The 23,616-nt window shown below is 49.8% G+C and overlaps 2 protein-coding genes and 1 long non-coding RNA gene across 3 annotated transcripts; all 3 read right to left on the bottom strand.

The window, feature by feature from the left end:
* Positions 1 to 8: 8 nt before the first annotated feature.
* Positions 9 to 969, bottom strand: LOC136458772 (uncharacterized). The gene is made up of 3 exons (XR_010760051.1): positions 696 to 969; positions 422 to 549; positions 9 to 297 (listed from the first exon to the last, which is right to left on the bottom strand). It is a non-coding gene; the product is annotated as an uncharacterized lncRNA (long non-coding RNA).
* Positions 970 to 1,939: 970 nt separating this feature from the next.
* LOC136460897 (putative clathrin assembly protein At4g25940) lies at positions 1,940 to 3,662 on the bottom strand. The gene is made up of 3 exons (XM_066460430.1): positions 3,592 to 3,662; positions 3,405 to 3,520; positions 1,940 to 2,356 (listed from the first exon to the last, which is right to left on the bottom strand). Exons 2-3 carry the CDS (start codon positions 3,432 to 3,434, stop codon positions 1,940 to 1,942), a joined length of 447 nt encoding a protein of 148 aa, XP_066316527.1. The 5' UTR covers positions 3,435 to 3,520; positions 3,592 to 3,662.
* Positions 3,663 to 17,714: 14,052 nt separating this feature from the next.
* Positions 17,715 to 19,437, bottom strand: LOC136460896 (putative clathrin assembly protein At4g25940). The gene is made up of 3 exons (XM_066460429.1): positions 19,367 to 19,437; positions 19,180 to 19,295; positions 17,715 to 18,131 (listed from the first exon to the last, which is right to left on the bottom strand). The coding sequence occupies exons 2-3, from the start codon at positions 19,207 to 19,209 to the stop codon at positions 17,715 to 17,717; spliced, it is 447 nt and encodes a 148-aa protein (XP_066316526.1). The 5' UTR covers positions 19,210 to 19,295; positions 19,367 to 19,437.
* Between the last annotated feature and the right edge of the window lie 4,179 nt (positions 19,438 to 23,616).

Here is a 23,616-nt window from a genome sequence, read left to right as displayed (position 1 = left end):
GGCCGACGACGGGGTTGCTGAGGTCGGCGAAGAGGTAGCCGCTGACCGGGCCGGCCGTTGGCGTGGGGGCTGGCGGCCGGGGTGGCCACCGGCGTGGGCTCAGGAGGCGCACAGGAGGCACTCAGGTGGGAACCCGCCAAGTCAAAATTTATAGGTGAGGCACTTCACCGTCCATGAACATGATCCGTCGAGGTCGACGAGGCAACTGGACGAGGCGGCGCACTCCCGCCGCGGCAGGCAAACACGAGTCGCGGCTCGCCAGCTCGCCCAATCCACCCGCGCCTGGCCCACCAGCACCTGGATAGGCCCACGAACAGCGAGACGGGCGACCATATCCTCAGGTTCAAGCAGATGAATCACAAACATACGAACTGAAACTTAAAAAAAGCCGAGTGAAAAATATCGTCGCAGGATAAATCACCTCTGGGCGCTCCTCCTTGTCGAGTTCGGCGGCACGGGAGTCGAGCATCATGGCCTCGAGGGTGAGCTCCCCAGAATGCTCCTCCCAGTAGCTCCTCTACGCCTTCCTCTCATGGACGTCTAGGCTCCCTGCAACAACACACAGCCAGAAACCATCAGTCCCCGCAGTCAACGCCAGGCCTCAATCCTCATACAAAACCTGCACGCCATGTGCTCGACAGTTATCTCAAACCAATTCAAACGCGAAATGCGCGCGCAACGGGCCAATCGCTTACCATTCACAGCGGCGGCGGCGGCGGCCATCACAGCGAGCCTGCGCGTTCGTTTGTTGGTTGGGGAGGGGTGTTGCGAGGTTAACAGCCCTCGACGGCGACGCGGGCTCGGGAGAAGCTCCGGGCGCGGCGGTTACAGGAGAGCCCGCGCTGCTGCATTCAGAACCGCCGAATCATGGCGAGGTTGGGTGGTATTTAGAATGCGACTATGCGAGGCGGCGAGAACGGTGGCGACGGCGAGTGGGACTGTGGGACGCTAGGGGCAGTGGAATGGAGCTTGCAGATGACCGGCCCCCTCTCCCGCTGTGAGTGGATGCTGCACTGCGCCGACGTCCTTTTCCATTTCCTAATTGCAATTATTGCCGGCCCCCGCCGGATTCCATGGGAAAGCTTTTTTTAACCGCCACCCTATTCGCATGACGTTTATAATATGCATAGATATCCTATGTCTTTTGTTTGGTATATATAACGCCACTGTTCATAGGATACATTATCTATTTCGCCGTAAATGTGTGCCATAGATTATTTACTTCGAATAAAATGCATCGTGATCTTCAAGTCTTCAAACTATGGTCCTGTTTGATTTGTAGCACTAACAACTGTACTTCCTCCGTTTCAAACTAGAAGACATTTTGGTTTTTCTAAATATATTATTTTTACTAGGTATCTAGACATAGTATATATCTAAGTGTATAGTAAAAACTGTGAATCTAGAAAAGTAGTCTTATAATTTGAAATTGAGAGAGAGTAGTTGACTAACTTTTAATTCATAAGAACCCAAACAGGACCCATGATGGGGGATGTCTTCGGCCAGTGACTTTCTGGCTTGGAGGATGCACTGCCCTTACCGAGGAAGAGACGCCGGGGGACCGAGGGGCAGAGCAAATTGGGTTGGGAGTTCGGGACCAATCGCGGAAACATTCGCACGGCCGAAGACATCCCCCATCAGGAGTTAGCTGGGTCCTGGACTGCTACTGCTTATTGGCACGTAGTTTTACATCAGCCGAAAGCTCGAAACCAATTTCTTTACAATGAGGGGGTGCAATGGCCCACCCCAGAAGATGGAAACCAGCCACAGCAAAACGGGCTACACAAGTGGCCTGTTCGCTGGTTGGTTTCTGGGCTGGTTTGGACTGGCTGGTGCTGGTTTATTGTAAGAGAAAAATACTGTTGGCTGGCTGGTTTGGGCTGGCTGAAACCAACAAGCGAACAGGCTAAAGAAAGGCTAAAGAAAGGCCAAGCGAGGCCTATGGAAGGGCGAGATGAAGCGGGTGCAACATGGCGATTCCTTGACTGGTGACGGTCTGACGGAGAAAAGCGATTGCAGACCAATTGCTTGTCTGTGGATGCATTCCATTTACTGCCGAGAACGCACCGAACCCGGCGTCGAGGAAGGGGTTTGCTGCAGGAGCGATTCCCGCGTGATGCTGCTGTGTTGGTCCGAAGGGGTTTGCTTCAATCATCATGGGCAAATGCTGGGGCTGTGGAGCCATGGCTGCCATTTGAACTGACGCTGGGGGAGCTACTTGATTTGACACGGCGAACGGATCGCTTGCCATGAAGGGATTGGGAGGGGCTGAGCCGTATAGCTGTTGTTGCTGCATCTGCCTGTAGGTTCCATCATCGTATAGGCTGTCCAATGTGAGCTTGTCAAATCCACCACCCTGCAAATGGAAAAAGACTCCAGGTTATAGAATTCACAATAAGATCTGAAACAGAATCGTTGGTAATACCGAAACCACATTCTTTTTTTTTGGAACACAGAAAGACCATATTCTGGTTTTGATAAAAGCTAAACAATACTTCACACAATAAATTAATTGTTTAGTCATAATTCATCAATCTGTACTCCTGTGTCTCAGCACAGATTTTTCTTACCAATGGAGAACAACCTGTAAATAGGTAGGGTTTCATTTCATCTACAGAATCTAGCACAACGTTCTGGAGTTAGCAGAAATGCTGTCAAGTTCTATCCAAACGATTGTTGCATAAGCAGAAAGTATCAATTGAGCCATACAATGATTTACACCTTTCCAGACCATGGTAATGATGCCATGAGGTAGAAAAGTAACAACAAATGTCAATGAGGCAATGTATGCCACCTGTCAACTCATGAAATGACAAGAAATAGAGTTGTGATTCCCAAATTTCCCCTAGTATTATATGAACTGTCAACTATCAACTGAACATTCATAAGAAGCTTTTCCAACGGCTGTGGATGGGAATAATCATCAGTCTCAGCCGTTTGAGATTGGGAGTATCTTAGTTCCTATATATATGTTCTGGATGTTTATCCATACTACAAAATTCCAGAAAGCTCATTGAGTCTCCGTCGATGACAAGTGGTGCTGTCAGTTGGCTCAAGCAATCGAGGAGGCAAAATACTTCTCAAAAGGTGCTCTATAGAGTAATTTGCACGAGTTACCACAAAATAGCAATTTTACTTTTCTTTGTGATTGCACTTTGATAAGATAGCAATTAGCTACTCATTGCTACTAGTTTTCAACTGCAGTGAACCAGCATACCAGCGTACTGGGTTTTCACTTTTCAGCCAGTAAATGAGTTAAGCTTGACAGTAGAACTACAGGAGCTTAACAAAGTTGCACGAAACAGAGTACATAGCAGCATAGCATCTCTAAAATCTTTGATTTGGAAAAACTGTGGCAACCAACTGAAAGGTAGATATCCTCAATGAAAGATTAAGAAACGAACCAAATTACTCTCCATAGACAGTGGAGTCATGTTGCTACTTGTAGTAACAAGAGCAAGTTCCCATCCTGTTGGATCAAATCCTCTATCTTGCTGTGTAGTTGTTGAATTATCAACACCTGCAGCATGCATGCATACACTTCTTAGAACTACATGATATAATTAATAACACAACTATTTGATTAATTACCTGTCGGAAGAATTGCTAAGGCCAAAGCGTTGCTCTCCTCTATTGCCGACACAGTAGGGGTTGAATCACCTAACCCCTATGAGAAAATATGACATTTAGATTATAATGTAAAAGCATTAATGCCACTCACTTTATGACCATTTTCATACTCTCGTAATGGTGGTGTATGCTGTCATATAATTGAGCTTTGCTCTTGTCATTCTATCATCTAATTGAGCAATGCTCTTATCATCAAATAAAATTCAGCAGGATTCACATAAGCATTTCAACTTGTTCACTTCCATCACAGATCGCACACAGTTCACAGTTTGCTGCCATCAAAGACATGTAGTTGACAATTCACTAACATTATATTACTTGTTCACTTCCATCACAGATTGCACACAGTTCACAGTTTGCTGCCATCAAAGGCATGTAGTTGACAATTCACTAACATTATATTACCAAACAAAGGTCACAAAATATCTGGAAATGCACCATCAGTCTCAGTGTCCTCCACAGAACATGTCCATCAGGCTTCTCACAACCTTTGCTGGAGGAGCAGCAGCATCCTTCTTCTGCTTCTTCTTCAACGGTGTTTTTTTCTTCTTAGAAGTTGTCTTTTTCTTTGAAGCCTTCTTTTTATTCCCTTTGGATGGTCCAGCATCATCAGCTTTGGATGGTCCAGCATCATCATCTGTCCTCTTCCTGTAAATGCACTTTTCATTAAACCACAGTACTAGTAAAATGCATATAACAGTAAATAATTCAAATAAAATCTTTCCTTTTGTTGGGTCTAGCAACTTCACCATCCTCTCCAACCATGTCAAGCTTGCAGGTCTTCTCGAAGTGTCCAAAACATCCACACCGTTTGCATCTTACTTTCTTCTTGTTGGGATTGTTCTCTAGATAACTCCTAACCCTTTGCACCTTTGGCCGACCTGCTGGTCTTCCCAACAACGGTGGGTGAACCTTGAACCCAAGATCAACTTCTGGCCACTGCTCAGATTCAATTCAGTTGCCAGATTTTTCAACAGTAAGTCCAGTGACATTGACCCATACTCCACAACCCACTTAAACGGATGGCCTTTTGTGTAACATTTCCTACTAGCAGAATCTTTGGAAGCAAAACCTTGGACTTTAACCTCTAGCACAAACATTCCATCCCTACCATGCAGTAAATCAAACTCCAAAGCAAAGTGTATACATGCATAGCTAATCGATTCCACCAAATCAAGGGAACTGTGGTCACCACAATTAAACAAGGGAAAGGAGGAGGAAAGATTACCTAGGAGCAGTGTTCTCCATCATTGCCGCACCAGTGCGGCAAATCGGCGCGCCCGACTCCGGTCCCTCCATCGCCACCACTGGACACGCACGGGTGGTTAGGGTTCGTCGCAGCCGCAGATCCTATCATCGCGCGTCGGCTTCCAATCGCCCGCTGCCTCCACTCTCCAGTTCTAGGGTTGTTGAGGGAGAAATGGGAAGAACACAGGAGGGAGAGAGACGGGAGGGAGAGAGAACACGGGAGGGAGAAGGGAAAAGCATGGGAGATGGATGGATGCGGCTTCGGCCTGTTCGCCTCTCCCTTTTCCTCTTGTCCAGGGGGGCATTTTGGTCCAATACAGAAATACAAGAAGGCTTCATACGTAGAAAAGGACAAAGCTCAGGGAGGGCAAGAATATGAAGGGCAAATCTCCAATTCCTCGAATTGTAAGAGCAAATCTCCAACTTCTGAAAAGTGTAAGGGCAAAAATCCAATTCACCCTTTTTTTTATGTTGTTGAACTTCAGAAACTGATCCGTCCAATTCGGAATCGTTGCCAATGTCCAGCCGTTGGAAGCAACCCTTGCACCATCGGCCTCTTTCTTGCTAGCGCTGCCCAAACCACTTGTGCTTCCATTAAAGTTATCATGGCTTGATGCTCAATTTTGTCAAAAGCCTTTTCAAAGTCAAGCTTTAAGATGACAATCTCCTTTTTGGACTGATGACAGAAATGAATGTATTCAAAAGCCCAAGCAATGCAGTCCTGTATAGTTCTTGATTTGATGAACCCATATTGATTCTTGTGCACCAAAGGTATGATTGTTGCCTGCAACCTGTTTGCCAGTAATTTGGTCAAAAGTTTCATTGAAGAATTTAGCAGAGAAATTGACCTGTAGTCATTCACATATGTAGCATTTTCAGTTTTTGGGATCAGTGTAATGTGAGAGGAGTTTATGCTCTCCAGACAACAACTGTTATCATGGAAACTTCTGCACAGATCATAAAAGTCTTTCTTGATCACTGTCCAGGATGCTTTCATAAACTCACTGTTAAAGCCATCAGGACCTGGAGATTTGTTATTAGGCAAAGATTTGGTGATGTTATCAATCTCATCAGAAGTGAAGGGGGCTTCAAGATGGTGCAAATTCAGGTTCCTCTGGATCAGATCTTCTGGGTTAATAGTGAATCCTTTGAAATCAGAGATTCCCATTCTCTGCTTGAATTCTTCCCACAATAAGGCTTCTTTATCCTTGTGACTTGTGACTATTGCCTCATCTCTGTTGGTAAACTCATTTATTAATTTGCTTCTATGTCTTATTGTAGCATTTGCATAGAAGAAATGTGTTCCTGCATCCCCCAATTGAACCCACTTAATGTTTCCTCTTTGTTTCCAGTACAATCTTTGCTTTTCTAAAAGGCTTAGAAGGTGGTCTTCCAGCAGTCTTTTGAAGTTCCATTCAGGCAGACACAAATCTCTGTGATCAGCTAAGACTTCTAAGAAAAGAATAGTGATCCTGACATTTGCAATAGTTGTTTTCAGATTTGTCATGGATGCCTGCCAATCTCTGAGACATTTTCTGAGCCTTTTCAGTTTTGCTGTGATTAGTTTAGCTTTGTCACCTTCATTTGTAGGAATATCCCAGTTTTGTGTTAAAATACTCCGATAATCCTGATGCTTAAGCCAAAAAATTTCAAATCTGAAGACACTACTTGGAATTAAGGTTGAGATGCTAACCACACAAGGACAATGATCAGAAGGGATCATGTCAAGTGCTTTAGCAGAAGTACTGGGGTATGAAATGGCCCAACTACTAGAAGTGAAAATCCAATCCAGTTTTTCTAGTAAAGGGGAGGGTTGCATGTTGGACCAAGTGTACTTCCTCCCTCCAGAACAATCTCATTGATGCCCAATTGACTAATAGCAGCATTAAATCTGAAAATCTCTGCTAGATCCCTCCCCTGCAGGCTTGTTTCTGTCTTCTAGTTTCCTTATTAGATTAAAAATCACCCAAGACTATCCAGTCAGTGTGTCATGTGGGGCCACGCCTATACAAGGAAATGGCGCGCCCGGGATGGTCGCAGAGCCACTGAGGATCTGGGCGCGGTCGCCATGCAGGCAGGCACGCCAGCTGAAGATATGGGCGTGATCTCCAGGCATGCAGATCAGGAAGAAATGGCAAGTGGCTAGATGGAAATAATAGCCGATCAAGACCTTAGATTTAGGAGCAATTAGCTCCAATTTGTAGTGTCGAATGGCCTATATATGTGAATAATCAGGATGAATAATAATCAAGAAAGAATCATTACCTAATCTCTCTTCTTCCTCCTCTAAACCGACTAGGAGCTGAGGGGCAAAACCTCGCCCAGCTACCACGGGTCGCGGCTACGAACTCCGTAGCCGGGGTCCTGCTAGTCTCGGACCTGACGTCCTTGACAACTGGTATCACGATCCAGGCCTTCCTCGCCTCGCCGATCATCCTCGCCTCCGCCGCCGCTCCGAGCTACTTCTGCCCCGCCCACCCCTCACCAAGCTGCTGTCATGGGAGACCGGGAGGCCGCCTCCACAGGCTACTCTGGACGCCCTGGCCGCCACCCTCAAGTCTCTGCAGGCATCAGTCGATGCCAACTCTCAGGCGATCCAACGCTGAACGCTGCCCAGCCGACGTCGTCTTCCTCCGGCAACAAGTCCGCCACAGGGGAGCACCACCAGGACCGGCCGCCACGGTTCCAGAAATTGGATTTTCCCGCGGTATGACGGCAAATCCGATCCGCTCATCTTCATTAACCGCTGCGAATCCTACTTCCACCAGCAGCGCATCATGGAGGAGAAGGTTTGGATGGCCTCCTACAATTTGGAGGAAGGTGCCCAGATGTGGTACATCCAGATACAGCAGGACGAGGGAATTCTGTCGTGGCGCCGTTTCAAGGACCTGCTGCACCTGCGCTTCGGACCTCCTCTACGCTCAAACCCGCTCGGCGAATTGGCGGCGTGCAAACGTACGGGCACCGTCGCGGAGTACCAGGATCGCTTCCAAGCGCTCCTCCCTCGCGCGGGCCGCCTGGACGAGGAACAACGGGCCCAGCTCTTCACCGCAGGCCTCCAACCGCCGCTCAACTTCGACGTCGAGGTGCATAATCCGCAGTTCCTCGCCGGAGCTATGAGCCTGGCGCGCAAGCTCGAACTGCGGGAGCAGTACGCGGCGCCTCCACCTCGCGCGGCGCCCCGAGGCCTCTTACCAGCGCCCGCACCACATCTTGCTCTGCCGGCGCCGCCCGTGACCAACTCGACCGCCCCGGCCACAGTCACCATGGAGGGCCGGCCGGTCAAGCGCCTCACCCAGGCCGAGCAGGAGGAACGCCGTCGCTTGGGCCTCTGCTACAATTGCGACGAGAACTTCGGCCGGGGCCACAACCGGGTCTGCAAGCGCCTTTTCTTGCTGGAGGGCATTGTGGAGGACGACGAGGACGTTGAAGAAGGCGACACCGAGATGAGTCCCCACTTCTCGCTCCACGCCATCGCCGGCGTCCACTTCAGCGACACGATGCAAATCCAGGTCGCGTTGGGCGACACGTCCCTCATCGCGCTCCTCGACTCCGGATCGACCCACAATTTCATCTCCGAGGAAGCCGCACAGCGCACAGGACTTCCTCTGCAGCACTGTCCTCACCTGACGGCCACGGTGGCCAACGGCGAGCGCGTCTCCTGCCTGGGCGTCATCCGCCAGGCCACGCTCACCATCAGCGGCGACACCTTCGCCGCAGACATGTTCGTCATGCCTCTCGCCAGCTACGACGTGGTCCTCGGCACGCAATGGCTCGCGTCGCTGGGGCCGATCCTCTGGGATTTCCGCGCCGGACGATGACATTCAAGCGGAATGCACGTGACGTCTGCTGGCACGGGATGGCAGGCCCTGCCGCACCCGACCTCCGTGCAACTACTGCCAGCGCCACCCTGCTGGACGAGCTCCTCGACTCCTTCTCGATGTCTTCGCGAGCCCCACGGGCTGCCTCCTCCTCGCAGCCGAGACCACAGCATCATCCTCCTGCCAGGATCGCAGCCCGTGGCCATCTGCCCCTACCGGTACCCGGCGACGCACAAGGACGAGCTGGAGCGGCAATGCGCCACCATGCTGGACCAGGGGCTCATACGTCGGAGCTCCTTCGGCCTTCTCTTCCCCGGTCCTCCTCGTCAAGAAGGCCGACGGGTCGTAGCGTTTCTGCGTCGATTACCGCGCCTTGAACGCGGATCACCGTCAAGGATGCTTTTCCCATCCCGGTGGTTGATGAGTTGCTGGACGAACTCCACAGGCGCCAAGTTCTTCACCAAGCTGGACCTTCGCTCGGGCTACCACCAGGTCCGCATGTGCCCCGCCGACATTGCCAAGACGGCGTTCCGCACACACGACGGGCTGTATGAGTTTCTGGTGATGCCGTTCGGGCTGTGCAACGCTCCGGCCACGTTCCCAGCGCTGATGAACGACGTCCTACGCCCTTTCCTTCGCCGGTTTGTGCTCGTGTTTTTTATGACATCCTCATCTACAGCTCATCTTGGGCAGATCATCTCCGGCACCTCCGTGCCGTCCTCACCATGCTGCAGCAGCACCGGCTCTTCGTCAAGCGTTCTAAGTGCGCTTTTGGGGTCGCCTCCATCTCCTACCTGGGGCACGTCATCACCGAGGCCGGTGTCGCCATGGATCCCGCCAAGGTGCAGGCGGTCCATGACTAGCCCCAGCCTCGCTCGGCGTGTGCAGTACGGGGCTTCCTTGGCATGGCGGGGTACTACCGCAAGTTCGTCCACGACTACGGCACCATTGCGGCTCCCCTCACGGCGCTGTTAAAGAAGGAAGGGTTCCGCTGGACCCCCGACGCCACCGCGGCATTCCAGGCCCTCAAAGCCGCGGTCACCTCGGCTCCGGTTTTGTCCTTGCCGGACTTCGACAAGTCGTTCGTCGTCGAGTACGATGCATCGACCCATGGGTTCGGGGCAGTGCTCATCCAGGAGAAACACCCGATCGCCTACTTCAACCGGCCCGTCGCGCCGCGACACCGTTCCCTCGCCGCCTACGAACGGGAACTGATCAACCTCGTCCACGCCATCTGTCATAGGCGTCCGTATCTCTGGGGACGCCGCTTCCTGGTGCGCACGGACCACTACAGCCTCAAATTTCTCCTCGACCAGCGCCTCGCGACGATCCCACAGCATCATTGGGTCGGCAAGCTCCTCGGGTTCGACTTCACCATTGAGTACAAGCCCGACGCTACGAACACGGTGGCCGATGCCCTCTCGCGCCGCGACACTGAAGAGGGTGCCTGTCCTCGCCATCTCCGCACCTCGGTTCGACTACATCGAGCGCCTCCGCCAGGCTCAGGACACCGATCCGGCCCTCGTCGCCATCAGGGACGAGATCACTGCAGGCACCCGGGCGGCGCCGTGGTCCCTCATCGACGGCATGGTGGCCTATGATTCCCGCCTCTACGTTCGTCGGCGTCACCACTACTGCCGGAAATCATGACCGCCGTGCACGAGGACGGCCACGAGGGTGTGCAGCGCACCGTGCACCGCCTCCGCCGCGACTTCCACTTCCCCAACATGCGCTGCATTGGTCCAGGACTACGTCCGAGCTTGCTCCACCTGCCAGCGATACAAATCGGAACATCTTCATCCGGCTGGCCTGCTCATGCCGCTGCCGGTCCCGAAGGCGGTCTGGACCGACATCGGTCTGGACTTCGTGGAGGCGCTACCGCACGTCGGGGAAAATCCTGTCATACTGACAGTGGTAGATCGTTTCAGCAAGTATTGCCACTTCATTCCCCTGGCTCACTCGTATTCTGCAGAGTCAGTGGCCCAGGCTTTCTTCACCGACATTGTTCGACTCCACGGCATGCCTCAGTCGATGGTGTCCGACCGCGATCCGGTGTTCACTTCCAAGTTCTGGAGGGAGCTGATGCGTCCTCATGGGCGCCAAGCTGCACATGACAACGGCTTTTCATCCGCAATCGGATGGCCAGACGGAGGCAGCCAACCGCGTCATTGTCATGTACCTACGCTGCTTCACCGGCGAACCGGTCCCGTCAGTGGCTTCGTTGGCTGCCGTGGGCGGAATACATCTACAACACGGCCTATCAAACTTCGCTCCGCGACACACCGTTCCGGGTGGTCTACGGCCGGGACCCGCCTACCATTCGGTCCTATGAGCCTGGGCGAGACTCGTGTCGCTGTCCGTCGCCAAGAGCATGGCAGACCGCGACGAGTTTCTGGAGGACGTCCGCTACCGGCTTGAACAAGCCCAGGCGGTCCAGAAGCTGCACTACGACAAGCTGCACCGGCAAGTCTCCTACGCGGTGGGCGACTGGGTTCTACTCCGTCTACGCCATCGCCCGGCTGCCTCACTGCCCCAGGCGACCACAGGAAAGCTGAAGCCTCACTTCTTCGGGCCGTACCCCGTCACCGAGCTCATCAATGAGGTTGCCATGCGCCTCACCTTGCCTCCGCACACTAGGCTGCATGACGTCTTCCATATCAGCCTCCTCAAGAAGTTCATCGGTGATCCGCCGGCTACACCGCCACCTCTCCCGGTCATCCACAATGGCGCCGCTGTTCCGGAGCCCGAACGGGCAGTGCGCATCCGCCTGGCTCGCGGCGTTCGACAGGTGCTCATCCAATGGAAGGGAGAAACCGTGGCCTCTGCAACCTGGGAAGATGTGGACTCCTTCCTCCACAAGTACCCTGCGTTCCAGATCGAGGACGAGCTGCTAGTCGAGGGGGGAAGAGATGTCATGTGGGGCCACGCCTATACAAGGAAACGGCGCGCCCGGGATGGTTGCAGAGCCACTGAGGACCTGGGCGCGGTCGCCATGCAGGCAGGCACGCCAGCTGAAGATATGGGCGTGATCTCCAGGCATGCAGATCAGGAAGAAATGGCAAGTGGCTAGATGGAAATAATAGCCGATCAAGACCTTAGATTTAGGAGCAATTAGCTCCAATTTGTAGTGTCGAATGGCCTATATATGAGAATAATCAGGATGAATAATAATCAAGAAAGAATCATTACCTAATCTCTCTTCTTCCTCCTCTAAACCGACTGGAGCTGAGGGGCAAAACCTCGCCCAGCTACCACGGGTCGCGGCTACGAACTCCGTAGCCGGGGTCCTGCTAGTCTCGGACCTGACGTCCTTGACACAGTGTCAGGAGGCATCTGGACATTTTTGAACCAGTTAAGAAAGAGACGTTTCCCTTCAGTTGTGCATGGACCATAGACACAAGTGAGCTTCCATTTGGAGTTATCATGCCTTGAACTAAAATCATTGGTTATAGCATAGTTGTTACTAGAAGATCTAGCACCAGTGAATAAGGATCCTTTCCAAGCTATCAGAATACCGCCCGAGGCCCCCATAGATGGCAAGAAATCAAGGTATCAAAGGATGGAGGACAAATTTTCCTCAGAAAGGGGATGTCAAAACTTTCTTTCTTGGTTTCTTGAAGGCAAAAGATGTCACACTGGGCTTCAGAGATTTTATTTCTGATAGGGTCCCATTTCCAGGATGAGTTTATCCCTCTTACATTCCAGGTCATCACTTTCCAACTTCTATTAGAATTCTGATTCATTGCAGGCATTTTAGGCAAGAAGCAAAAACAAATACATCAGCAAGAACCATCAGATGCTCCTCTTCTTGGCTACTGGCTCCACTTTTCCTTTCTTCCTCAACAGCTGATCATCCATGAGCTCTTCAGGCACCATGCTACAAAACTGCACACCAAGGTTCCTTATTACTTTGGTGGACAAGGTTGGGGGTGTTGGTGGTGGAGGGTTACAGGAGGTGCATTTTTTACTAGGACAGCCAGCAGATTTAAAACCGTTATTTCCAGATTTCACCCTGTCACTCCTGCGTACCTGAGTTTCCAACAGAGGAGTTGGCCTTCTAGAGGATTTTCTCTTCTTTGTACCCCCATTTGAAGGGGATGAGTCCAGGACTTGATTGTCAGTTATCTCCTCAATGTGCACAGTTTGTTTCCCCTCCATGCTCATTACTGCAGGTTTTGTAGAAGATGTCTCAGCAAAGCAAGGTGAACTAGCATTGCTGGGAAATTCCGTGGGGATAAGCAGTGATACATTATCAGAGTTTTCTGCCAAGTACTCAGGAGCTTTGGAAGTCAGGAAATCTTTGGCCCATCCAAAGTTGTCTGGAGATAACAACAGTGATGAGAAGAAATAAAACCAATTAGTGGGGACTGTGACAGTGAGCCTTCCAGGATTACCTTGGCCAAAAAAAGCTCCCCATAGCTTGGAGGATTCCAATGCCCTTTGCCTGACTTCTCTTTCCATGAAAACTGGGTCAAACTGCAGATTTGGCATCAGTGCCATTCCAACTTGCAGTTGCTGCTCATTGAGTTCTTTCACATGCTCTGGCAACTGCTGCTGATCTACGTCCAGATTCTCAAGAAGCCCAAGGCCATATGCTACAGCAGGGTTCTCTTCTGGCTCTTCTGCCCCAGCATGATTTCCATTCTCTTCTTCATCTTGGTTTTCTTCTAAATCATCTGTACCCATCAACTGATCTAAACCAATTTCCTCCCCTAAGAGGTCTGGGATGACAGGGAGAGGTAGGATTTGATGCAGTTCATCAGTAAGAGCCATCAGATGATCCTCATCAGGGTGTTGCGGCAGTACTGGCTGTTGAATTTGAATTTCCTCCTCAATCATATTGGCATCCCCAAAATCATTCAGCTTAATGAAGTCATTAACTGGCTGTGAGGGGTTGAATATGACTTCCTGCTGATCAAACTCTTGGCCTTCACCTTGATGATTCGCTGGCATATTCAGATCAATTTCCATGCCCTCTTGCTGCAGAGCCTCATTGTTCAGATCTGGCAGCATCACTGGCTGCCCAACTGCATTATGCTGCTGTACCGGAATCATTAAGTGCCGATCCTGATGATTCTGTTGTACCTGCACATTCAGGTGTTGGTGATCATGTTTCTCTGGTATTGCAGGCTGCTCCTGTACTCCATGTTTTTCTGGTATTATATGGTCTTCCTGCATCTCAACTGCTTGCTCATGATTCTCTTCATTTTCAGGGAAACCATTATCTTGAGGGAAGGCATCTTCACCTGATCCAACCAATTCATCCTCGTTGATGTCATCTGGCTGGTCCATCACCTCCTCCTGCTGTGGCTCAAGGTTCAGATTCAGATTCAGATTCAGATTCAGATTTGGCCCAGGGTTGCCTCCCTGAGCCTGAGCTTGCTGCTGCTGCTGTGGTGCAGGCCAAAGCTCCCATGCTGCATTCTCCTGTGATGGCTGCTCAGGCCTGACGGGCGCCACTACTCGAATCATGAACTCCCGGTTGGCGATTTCATCAAGTTGGAAGCCATGCGGAACAAACGGAGCAGGGTCTGCACGCTGGTAAGCCATGATCGCCGGCGAAGAGTGAAGGTGAAGAGCAGTGAGCAAGGGGTGAGGTGTGATTTTCCGCTTGCACTGTTGCCACGCAAGGAGAGGATCGGCAAGAAGGCGAAGCGACGTTTAGTCTCCAGGATGCGGGGTCAGGGGCCTCTAAAGCATTGGATGGCAACTCTTGGGTGGCGCGCGTGGGCTGCAGCTGCCAGGGAACAGTTAAGACCGAAGGTGGCTCATTGCTGGCCCAGGAAGCAGGGAAGAGAGCACGAAACATTTCACGGAACGAATTGAAGAGCGGCGGGCTCGAAGCTGACAGCCCGCTCAAAGCAGAGTTAAACCGGGGCTGATTAAATGAAGGGTCCTTTTTACTTTTGTCTTTACTGTTCATCGTCTCTTGTCGCTGTCCAGAGGCCTTTGTCAAGTGGCAGTGCACCTCTATATGTCCCCAGCCCAAGCACGCGTGACACCTGATAGGGCGTCTACAATTGACTCTAGAATGACCAAGGGATAGGCAGCGTGGACAGACAAATGCCGGGCCCCTGTCCCTTAGACGAGATTGACTGGAAGCAGGGTGAAGATTTTGCTGTTTCAAGGAGACACGCTCAAAGACCGAGCGTCTAGGAGCATTAACTCTTTTTGAAAAATCAACACGGCTGAAAACTGAATGACGGGGGCCATGGCGATTCAAATTAGGGGAACCAAGCGGAACAGCATTAGTACCAGAGAGAGAATGGGACTTTAATAGCTTCAGCAAAAGATTTTGGATGATCCCAGCGAAGGGGCTGAGATTTTTTGGTTGCAGCTTGCCAAGAACTCTCTTCTTCAGAGAGGTAAAGAGAAAAATCCCGTCTCCAATTTGGTCCTCCATTGCTCCACAGATGAAAGGAGAGAAAATACTGCTCACAGGTAAAAGAGCGGAGGGCATAGATGAAGAGGCCAACCTTTCTGGAGGAGACAAAGAATTTGAAAGAACGATCACGCAGCAGCTCAGTTTTGAACTGGGCAGCAATGCCACCAATCGTGGCTTGAAGGATTTGACTAACTGAGTCTTCCGTGAGGCGGAATTTACAGCGCCCCACAGCAAGCACAAGAGCAAAAGAAGCAGGATTTAAAGCATGTCTGGTGACAGGAAGCTTGAACCGATCCAAATCTCTTCTTGGATTTTTAATCCCGGAGAAAAAGAAAGACCTTGCAGATCCATGAGCGAGGAGGAGGGGGGAAGAGGAAGCTTACTTTCAGGTTGGGATGCTACTTCAATCAGCTTTCAAGCTCCTCCCGAGTCATCCTCTTCAAACTCCCACATTGGCAAATCATCGAACATCTTGTAGGCAAGCTCCATGGGGATCCCATGCTCTGGAACCCACCGCCGGGATGCCAAGGAGCTAACTCAGGAACCCACAGACCACATATCGTGGCAAGAGGGGCCGGGGCTAGAGGAGATGACCGCCGCACCGCAGGTACAGGTCGTCCGTCGGCCGCCGGCGAAACTCCAGGGGCAAAGCTCGAGGGCGGCAGAGTCTGACCGGTGACAGGTTTGCTGAGGCCGACGACGGGGTTGCTGAGGTCGGCGAAGAGGTAGCCGCTGACCGGGCCGGCCGTTGGCGTGGGGGCTGGCGGCCGGGGTGGCCACCGGCGTGGGCTCAGGAGGCGCACAGGAGGCACTCAGGTGGGAACCCGCCAAGTCAAAATTTATAGGTGAGGCACTTCACCGTCCATGAACATGATCCGTCGAGGTCGACGAGGCAACTGGACGAGGCGGCGCACTCCCGCCGCGGCAGGCAAACACGAGTCGCGGCTCGCCAGCTCGCCCAATCCACCCGCGCCTGGCCCACCAGCACCTGGATAGGCCCACGAACAGCGAGACGGGCGACCATATCCTCAGGTTCAAGCAGATGAATCACAAACATACGAACTGAAACTTAAAAAAAGCCGAGTGAAAAATATCGTCGCAGGATAAATCACCTCTGGGCGCTCCTCCTTGTCGAGTTCGGCGGCACGGGAGTCGAGCATCATGGCCTCGAGGGTGAGCTCCCCAGAATGCTCCTCCCAGTAGCTCCTCTACGCCTTCCTCTCATGGACGTCTAGGCTCCCTGCAACAACACACAGCCAGAAACCATCAGTCCCCGCAGTCAACGCCAGGCCTCAATCCTCATACAAAACCTGCACGCCATGTGCTCGACAGTTATCTCAAACCAATTCAAACGCGAAATGCGCGCGCAACGGGCCAATCGCTTACCATTCACAGCGGCGGCGGCGGCGGCCATCACAGCGAGCCTGCGCGTTCGTTTGTTGGTTGGGGAGGGGTGTTGCGAGGTTAACAGCCCTCGACGGCGACGCGGGCTCGGGAGAAGCTCCGGGCGCGGCGGTTACAGGAGAGCCCGCGCTGCTGCATTCAGAACCGCCGAATCATGGCGAGGTTGGGTGGTATTTAGAATGCGACTATGCGAGGCGGCGAGAACGGTGGCGACGGCGAGTGGGACTGTGGGACGCTAGGGGCAGTGGAATGGAGCTTGCAGATGACCGGCCCCCTCTCCCGCTGTGAGTGGATGCTGCACTGCGCCGACGTCCTTTTCCATTTCCTAATTGCAATTATTGCCGGCCCCCGCCGGATTCCATGGGAAAGCTTTTTTTAACCGCCACCCTATTCGCATGACGTTTATAATATGCATAGATATCCTATGTCTTTTGTTTGGTATATATAACGCCACTGTTCATAGGATACATTATCTATTTCGCCGTAAATGTGTGCCATAGATTATTTACTTCGAATAAAATGCATCGTGATCTTCAAGTCTTCAAACTATGGTCCTGTTTGATTTGTAGCACTAACAACTGTACTTCCTCCGTTTCAAACTAGAAGACATTTTGGTTTTTCTAAATATATTATTTTTACTAGGTATCTAGACATAGTATATATCTAAGTGTATAGTAAAAACTGTGAATCTAGAAAAGTAGTCTTATAATTTGAAATTGAGAGAGAGTAGTTGACTAACTTTTAATTCATAAGAACCCAAACAGGACCCATGATGGGGGATGTCTTCGGCCAGTGACTTTCTGGCTTGGAGGATGCACTGCCCTTACCGAGGAAGAGACGCCGGGGGACCGAGGGGCAGAGCAAATTGGGTTGGGAGTTCGGGACCAATCGCGGAAACATTCGCACGGCCGAAGACATCCCCCATCAGGAGTTAGCTGGGTCCTGGACTGCTACTGCTTATTGGCACGTAGTTTTACATCAGCCGAAAGCTCGAAACCAATTTCTTTACAATGAGGGGGTGCAATGGCCCACCCCAGAAGATGGAAACCAGCCACAGCAAAACGGGCTACACAAGTGGCCTGTTCGCTGGTTGGTTTCTGGGCTGGTTTGGACTGGCTGGTGCTGGTTTATTGTAAGAGAAAAATACTGTTGGCTGGCTGGTTTGGGCTGGCTGAAACCAACAAGCGAACAGGCTAAAGAAAGGCTAAAGAAAGGCCAAGCGAGGCCTATGGAAGGGCGAGATGAAGCGGGTGCAACATGGCGATTCCTTGACTGGTGACGGTCTGACGGAGAAAAGCGATTGCAGACCAATTGCTTGTCTGTGGATGCATTCCATTTACTGCCGAGAACGCACCGAACCCGGCGTCGAGGAAGGGGTTTGCTGCAGGAGCGATTCCCGCGTGATGCTGCTGTGTTGGTCCGAAGGGGTTTGCTTCAATCATCATGGGCAAATGCTGGGGCTGTGGAGCCATGGCTGCCATTTGAACTGACGCTGGGGGAGCTACTTGATTTGACACGGCGAACGGATCGCTTGCCATGAAGGGATTGGGAGGGGCTGAGCCGTATAGCTGTTGTTGCTGCATCTGCCTGTAGGTTCCATCATCGTATAGGCTGTCCAATGTGAGCTTGTCAAATCCACCACCCTGCAAATGGAAAAAGACTCCAGGTTATAGAATTCACAATAAGATCTGAAACAGAATCGTTGGTAATACCGAAACCACATTCTTTTTTTTTGGAACACAGAAAGACCATATTCTGGTTTTGATAAAAGCTAAACAATACTTCACACAATAAATTAATTGTTTAGTCATAATTCATCAATCTGTACTCCTGTGTCTCAGCACAGATTTTTCTTACCAATGGAGAACAACCTGTAAATAGGTAGGGTTTCATTTCATCTACAGAATCTAGCACAACGTTCTGGAGTTAGCAGAAATGCTGTCAAGTTCTATCCAAACGATTGTTGCATAAGCAGAAAGTATCAATTGAGCCATACAATGATTTACACCTTTCCAGACCATGGTAATGATGCCATGAGGTAGAAAAGTAACAACAAATGTCAATGAGGCAATGTATGCCACCTGTCAACTCATGAAATGACAAGAAATAGAGTTGTGATTCCCAAATTTCCCCTAGTATTATATGAACTGTCAACTATCAACTGAACATTCATAAGAAGCTTTTCCAACGGCTGTGGATGGGAATAATCATCAGTCTCAGCCGTTTGAGATTGGGAGTATCTTAGTTCCTATATATATGTTCTGGATGTTTATCCATACTACAAAATTCCAGAAAGCTCATTGAGTCTCCGTCGATGACAAGTGGTGCTGTCAGTTGGCTCAAGCAATCGAGGAGGCAAAATACTTCTCAAAAGGTGCTCTATAGAGTAATTTGCACGAGTTACCACAAAATAGCAATTTTACTTTTCTTTGTGATTGCACTTTGATAAGATAGCAATTAGCTACTCATTGCTACTAGTTTTCAACTGCAGTGAACCAGCATACCAGCGTACTGGGTTTTCACTTTTCAGCCAGTAAATGAGTTAAGCTTGACAGTAGAACTACAGGAGCTTAACAAAGTTGCACGAAACAGAGTACATAGCAGCATAGCATCTCTAAAATCTTTGATTTGGAAAAACTGTGGCAACCAACTGAAAGGTAGATATCCTCAATGAAAGATTAAGAAACGAACCAAATTACTCTCCATAGACAGTGGAGTCATGTTGCTACTTGTAGTAACAAGAGCAAGTTCCCATCCTGTTGGATCAAATCCTCTATCTTGCTGTGTAGTTGTTGAATTATCAACACCTGCAGCATGCATGCATACACTTCTTAGAACTACATGATATAATTAATAACACAACTATTTGATTAATTACCTGTCGGAAGAATTGCTAAGGCCAAAGCGTTGCTCTCCTCTATTGCCGACACAGTAGGGGTTGAATCACCTAACCCCTATGAGAAAATATGACATTTAGATTATAATGTAAAAGCATTAATGCCACTCACTTTATGACCATTTTCATACTCTCGTAATGGTGGTGTATGCTGTCATATAATTGAGCTTTGCTCTTGTCATTCTATCATCTAATTGAGCAATGCTCTTATCATCAAATAAAATTCAGCAGGATTCACATAAGCATTTCAACTTGTTCACTTCCATCACAGATCGCACACAGTTCACAGTTTGCTGCCATCAAAGACATGTAGTTGACAATTCACTAACATTATATTACTTGTTCACTTCCATCACAGATTGCACACAGTTCACAGTTTGCTGCCATCAAAGGCATGTAGTTGACAATTCACTAACATTATATTACCAAACAAAGGTCACAAAATATCTGGAAATGCACCATCAGTCTCAGTGTCCTCCACAGAACATGTCCATCAGGCTTCTCACAACCTTTGCTGGAGGAGCAGCAGCATCCTTCTTCTGCTTCTTCTTCAACGGTGTTTTTTTCTTCTTAGAAGTTGTCTTTTTCTTTGAAGCCTTCTTTTTATTCCCTTTGGATGGTCCAGCATCATCAGCTTTGGATGGTCCAGCATCATCATCTGTCCTCTTCCTGTAAATGCACTTTTCATTAAACCACAGTACTAGTAAAATGCATATAACAGTAAATAATTCAAATAAAATCTTTCCTTTTGTTGGGTCTAGCAACTTCACCATCCTCTCCAACCATGTCAAGCTTGCAGGTCTTCTCGAAGTGTCCAAAACATCCACACCGTTTGCATCTTACTTTCTTCTTGTTGGGATTGTTCTCTAGATAACTCCTAACCCTTTGCACCTTTGGCCGACCTGCTGGTCTTCCCAACAACGGTGGGTGAACCTTGAACCCAAGATCAACTTCTGGCCACTGCTCAGATTCAATTCAGTTGCCAGATTTTTCAACAGTAAGTCCAGTGACATTGACCCATACTCCACAACCCACTTAAACGGATGGCCTTTTGTGTAACATTTCCTACTAGCAGAATCTTTGGAAGCAAAACCTTGGACTTTAACCTCTAGCACAAACATTCCATCCCTACCATGCAGTAAATCAAACTCCAAAGCAAAGTGTATACATGCATAGCTAATCGATTCCACCAAATCAAGGGAACTGTGGTCACCACAATTAAACAAGGGAAAGGAGGAGGAAAGATTACCTAGGAGCAGTGTTCTCCATCATTGCCGCACCAGTGCGGCAAATCGGCGCGCCCGACTCCGGTCCCTCCATCGCCACCACTGGACACGCACGGGTGGTTAGGGTTCGTCGCAGCCGCAGATCCTATCATCGCGCGTCGGCTTCCAATCGCCCGCTGCCTCCACTCTCCAGTTCTAGGGTTGTTGAGGGAGAAATGGGAAGAACACAGGAGGGAGAGAGACGGGAGGGAGAGAGAACACGGGAGGGAGAAGGGAAAAGCATGGGAGATGGATGGATGCGGCTTCGGCCTGTTCGCCTCTCCCTTTTCCTCTTGTCCAGGGGGGCATTTTGGTCCAATACAGAAATACAAGAAGGCTTCATACGTAGAAAAGGACAAAGCTCAGGGAGGGCAAGAATATGAAGGGCAAATCTCCAATTCCTCGAATTGTAAGAGCAAATCTCCAACTTCTGAAAAGTGTAAGGGCAAAAATCCAATTCACCCTTTTTTTTATGTTGTTGAACTTCAGAAACTGATCCGTCCAATTCGGAATCGTTGCCAATGTCCAGCCGTTGGAAGCAACCCTTGCACCATCGGCCTCTTTCTTGCTAGCGCCGGGCCGCTTTGAGGAGATAAATGTGCAGCCCAGTTTAAATTTATCCCACATGCATAATGATTTGAAATTATGAAGGTTTAGTTATACTTTGGTTGTTGAGGGTGGATTAAAGCAACATATGAGGTTCCCTTTGGTTGGCGTTTTTTGAACCTGGTTTTGCCTTTTTTAAAAAAAAAGAGCTAAAAGCCAATCAAAAGTGTGAGAACACATAGCTACTTTGTGACAAAAGCAGTTTTTTCTCTCCGCTGCTTTCACCGCCTATGGAGGTGGGTACCTTCGGAAAAAAAAATACCCACCTATCAACCAGAGGTGACCCACCTGCAGATGTCAAAGAAAATTACTTCGTTGCTCTTGTTGCTATTTTCTGTCGAGTAACCCGGTAGCTCAAAGTGACTTGAGTGGCCAAGTGAATAATTGGCTTAGAGACTTGAGTGATTGAGTTACTAAGTAATAATTGTCTTATAGGCCATGTGACAAAGTAATTGAGTTACTAAGTGTTCGAGTGACTAAGCGGCTAAGTGCCTGAGTGGCTAATCGCTTGAGTGGTGAGTGACCGAGGACTGAGTGGTTCATTGCTTGAGTGGCCAAACCCCTAGTGACTGAGTTTGAGTTACTAAGTGATTGAGTGACTGAGTGGTCATGTGACTAAGTGTCTAACAGCCTGTTCGTTTCGGCTGGATTGGCTTATAAGCCATGGCTGAAAGTAATGCTAGCTGGTTTGGTGTGAGAGAAAAATATTATTCGTTAGTTGATAAGCCAAGGCTTATAAGCCGAATACAGGCTGCCGAACAGGCTGTAAGTGGGCGAGTGACTGAGTAGCAATGTGACTAAGTGACTGAGAGATGGGGTGACTAAGTGGCCAAGAGACTAATCTGCTAAGTGGCCGAGTGATTGAGTTGCTAAGTGTCAGAGTGACAGTGACCGAGTGACTAAGTGGCTAATTGCTTGGGTGACTGAATGGCCGGATAATGAGTGACTGAGTTATCGAGCGACCACGTTAGGCGGTCGAGTGATATTTTGAGAGAATGATCATGATATTTTCCTAACAAATAATTCAGAAATTATATTTTATTACTCCCTCCGTTCCTTAATATAAGCCATATAGATTTTTAAAGAAAATTCTAAAATATAGGTACGTATCAGCTCCCACGCTGATTAGTTTAGAAACATTACCACCATACATAGTACATGCCCCAACCAATCTTTTACATTTAGGAAGCAATCTGATTGTGAGAGAGAAGATGGCCTGATTTTCCTTTTTTTCCTCGGTCTCACATCCTTTCCCAAGCCGTGCGTTAATATTGGTGCTAAAAACTATATGGCTTATATTAAGGAACGGAGGGAGTATTATACAACGTCCATAATCATAATCATAAACACGTGCGTGCACACGCACATGCATAACTACTAGTCACGAAAACCAGCTTTGCATGAGCCCGTTCGGCTGGCTTTAAGCCGGCTAGCTGGTTGGTTCTCGCCCTCACGAAATCACTGTTCACGTCCTGCCAGAACAGTATTTTCCTCTCACAACAATCAGCCGGAACAGTATTTTTCAGTCCTACCGAACAGGCCCCATGTCTTGCCTGATGCGGCAGTACACGCTCCCTACTTCGTCGACGCCGGGGGCCCGAAAAACGGAAACCGTGGCCACAAGAGCCCCGCGGCGAGGAAACAACGAGAGAGGCGAACCAGCCACCAGGGCTAACAACTCAACACACAGCGACCGTGACACAGAGACACACACAAATCAAAGCCGCCCCCATCGTTATCACGACGACTGACGAGCGCACGCAGACATGGACTGATGGAGTCATCAGAGTGTACTGGGACGGCTAGGGCCGGTTCAGTCGCGGTAGAAGACGAGCAGGGCGACGCAGCGGCAGATGATGCGGAGCCGCGCACCGTCCTCCTTCACGGCCCTGCGGAGGCCCCTACTAGCCCCGCGCCTCCCCGTTGGCTCCGAGAAAATTGCTATAACGGGACTCGCTAAAATAGGAATCCTAACATTTGCTTCTCTAAAATAGGACTCCAAACATTAATAATTTGTTTTCCATGACATTTTGATACTTTTAATCATATTTGGGTTCTTAAATACGTGTATTTTTCTTTAATGACCGTATTACCCTTTTGTCTAATCTCATCTATCGATTCATCTACCTGTACGGAAACAAACGAGACCGACGTCTTCCTCTCCGTCACGTACGAGACGCGCCGCCGCCCGCTGCTCGCCGGCCAACTGCCGGCCGCCGCCCCTCCTTCCCTCCCCACGCCGCCTTCTCCTCTCCATGGATGGAGAGCCTCCGCCCGACGGAGTACGTGGAGGGCCATCGGCCATGGACAACGAAGCTGCGCCTAGTGCCCTAGACGAGGCTGTGCCTGGTGCCCTGGTCG

This window comes from Miscanthus floridulus, chromosome 6 (genome assembly GCF_019320115.1).
Source record: "Miscanthus floridulus cultivar M001 chromosome 6, ASM1932011v1, whole genome shotgun sequence".
In the NCBI taxonomy this organism is placed as follows: Eukaryota; Viridiplantae; Streptophyta; class Magnoliopsida; order Poales; family Poaceae; genus Miscanthus; species Miscanthus floridulus.
Note: the sequence above shows the minus strand (reverse complement) of the source record. Positions and strands in the feature narration are given on the sequence as shown.

Bases quoted from the DNA above. Each gene is read 5' to 3' on its own strand.
- LOC136460896 (XM_066460429.1), bottom strand. From the start codon at position 19,209: ATGACTCCACTGTCTATGGAGAGTAATTTG. The intron at 18,132-19,179 runs GTTCGTTTCTTA...TTCCATTTGCAG, and splicing joins TGTCTATGGAGAGTAATTTG to GGTGGTGGATTTGACAAGCT.
- LOC136460897 (XM_066460430.1), bottom strand. From the start codon at position 3,434: ATGACTCCACTGTCTATGGAGAGTAATTTG. The intron at 2,357-3,404 runs GTTCGTTTCTTA...TTCCATTTGCAG, and splicing joins TGTCTATGGAGAGTAATTTG to GGTGGTGGATTTGACAAGCT.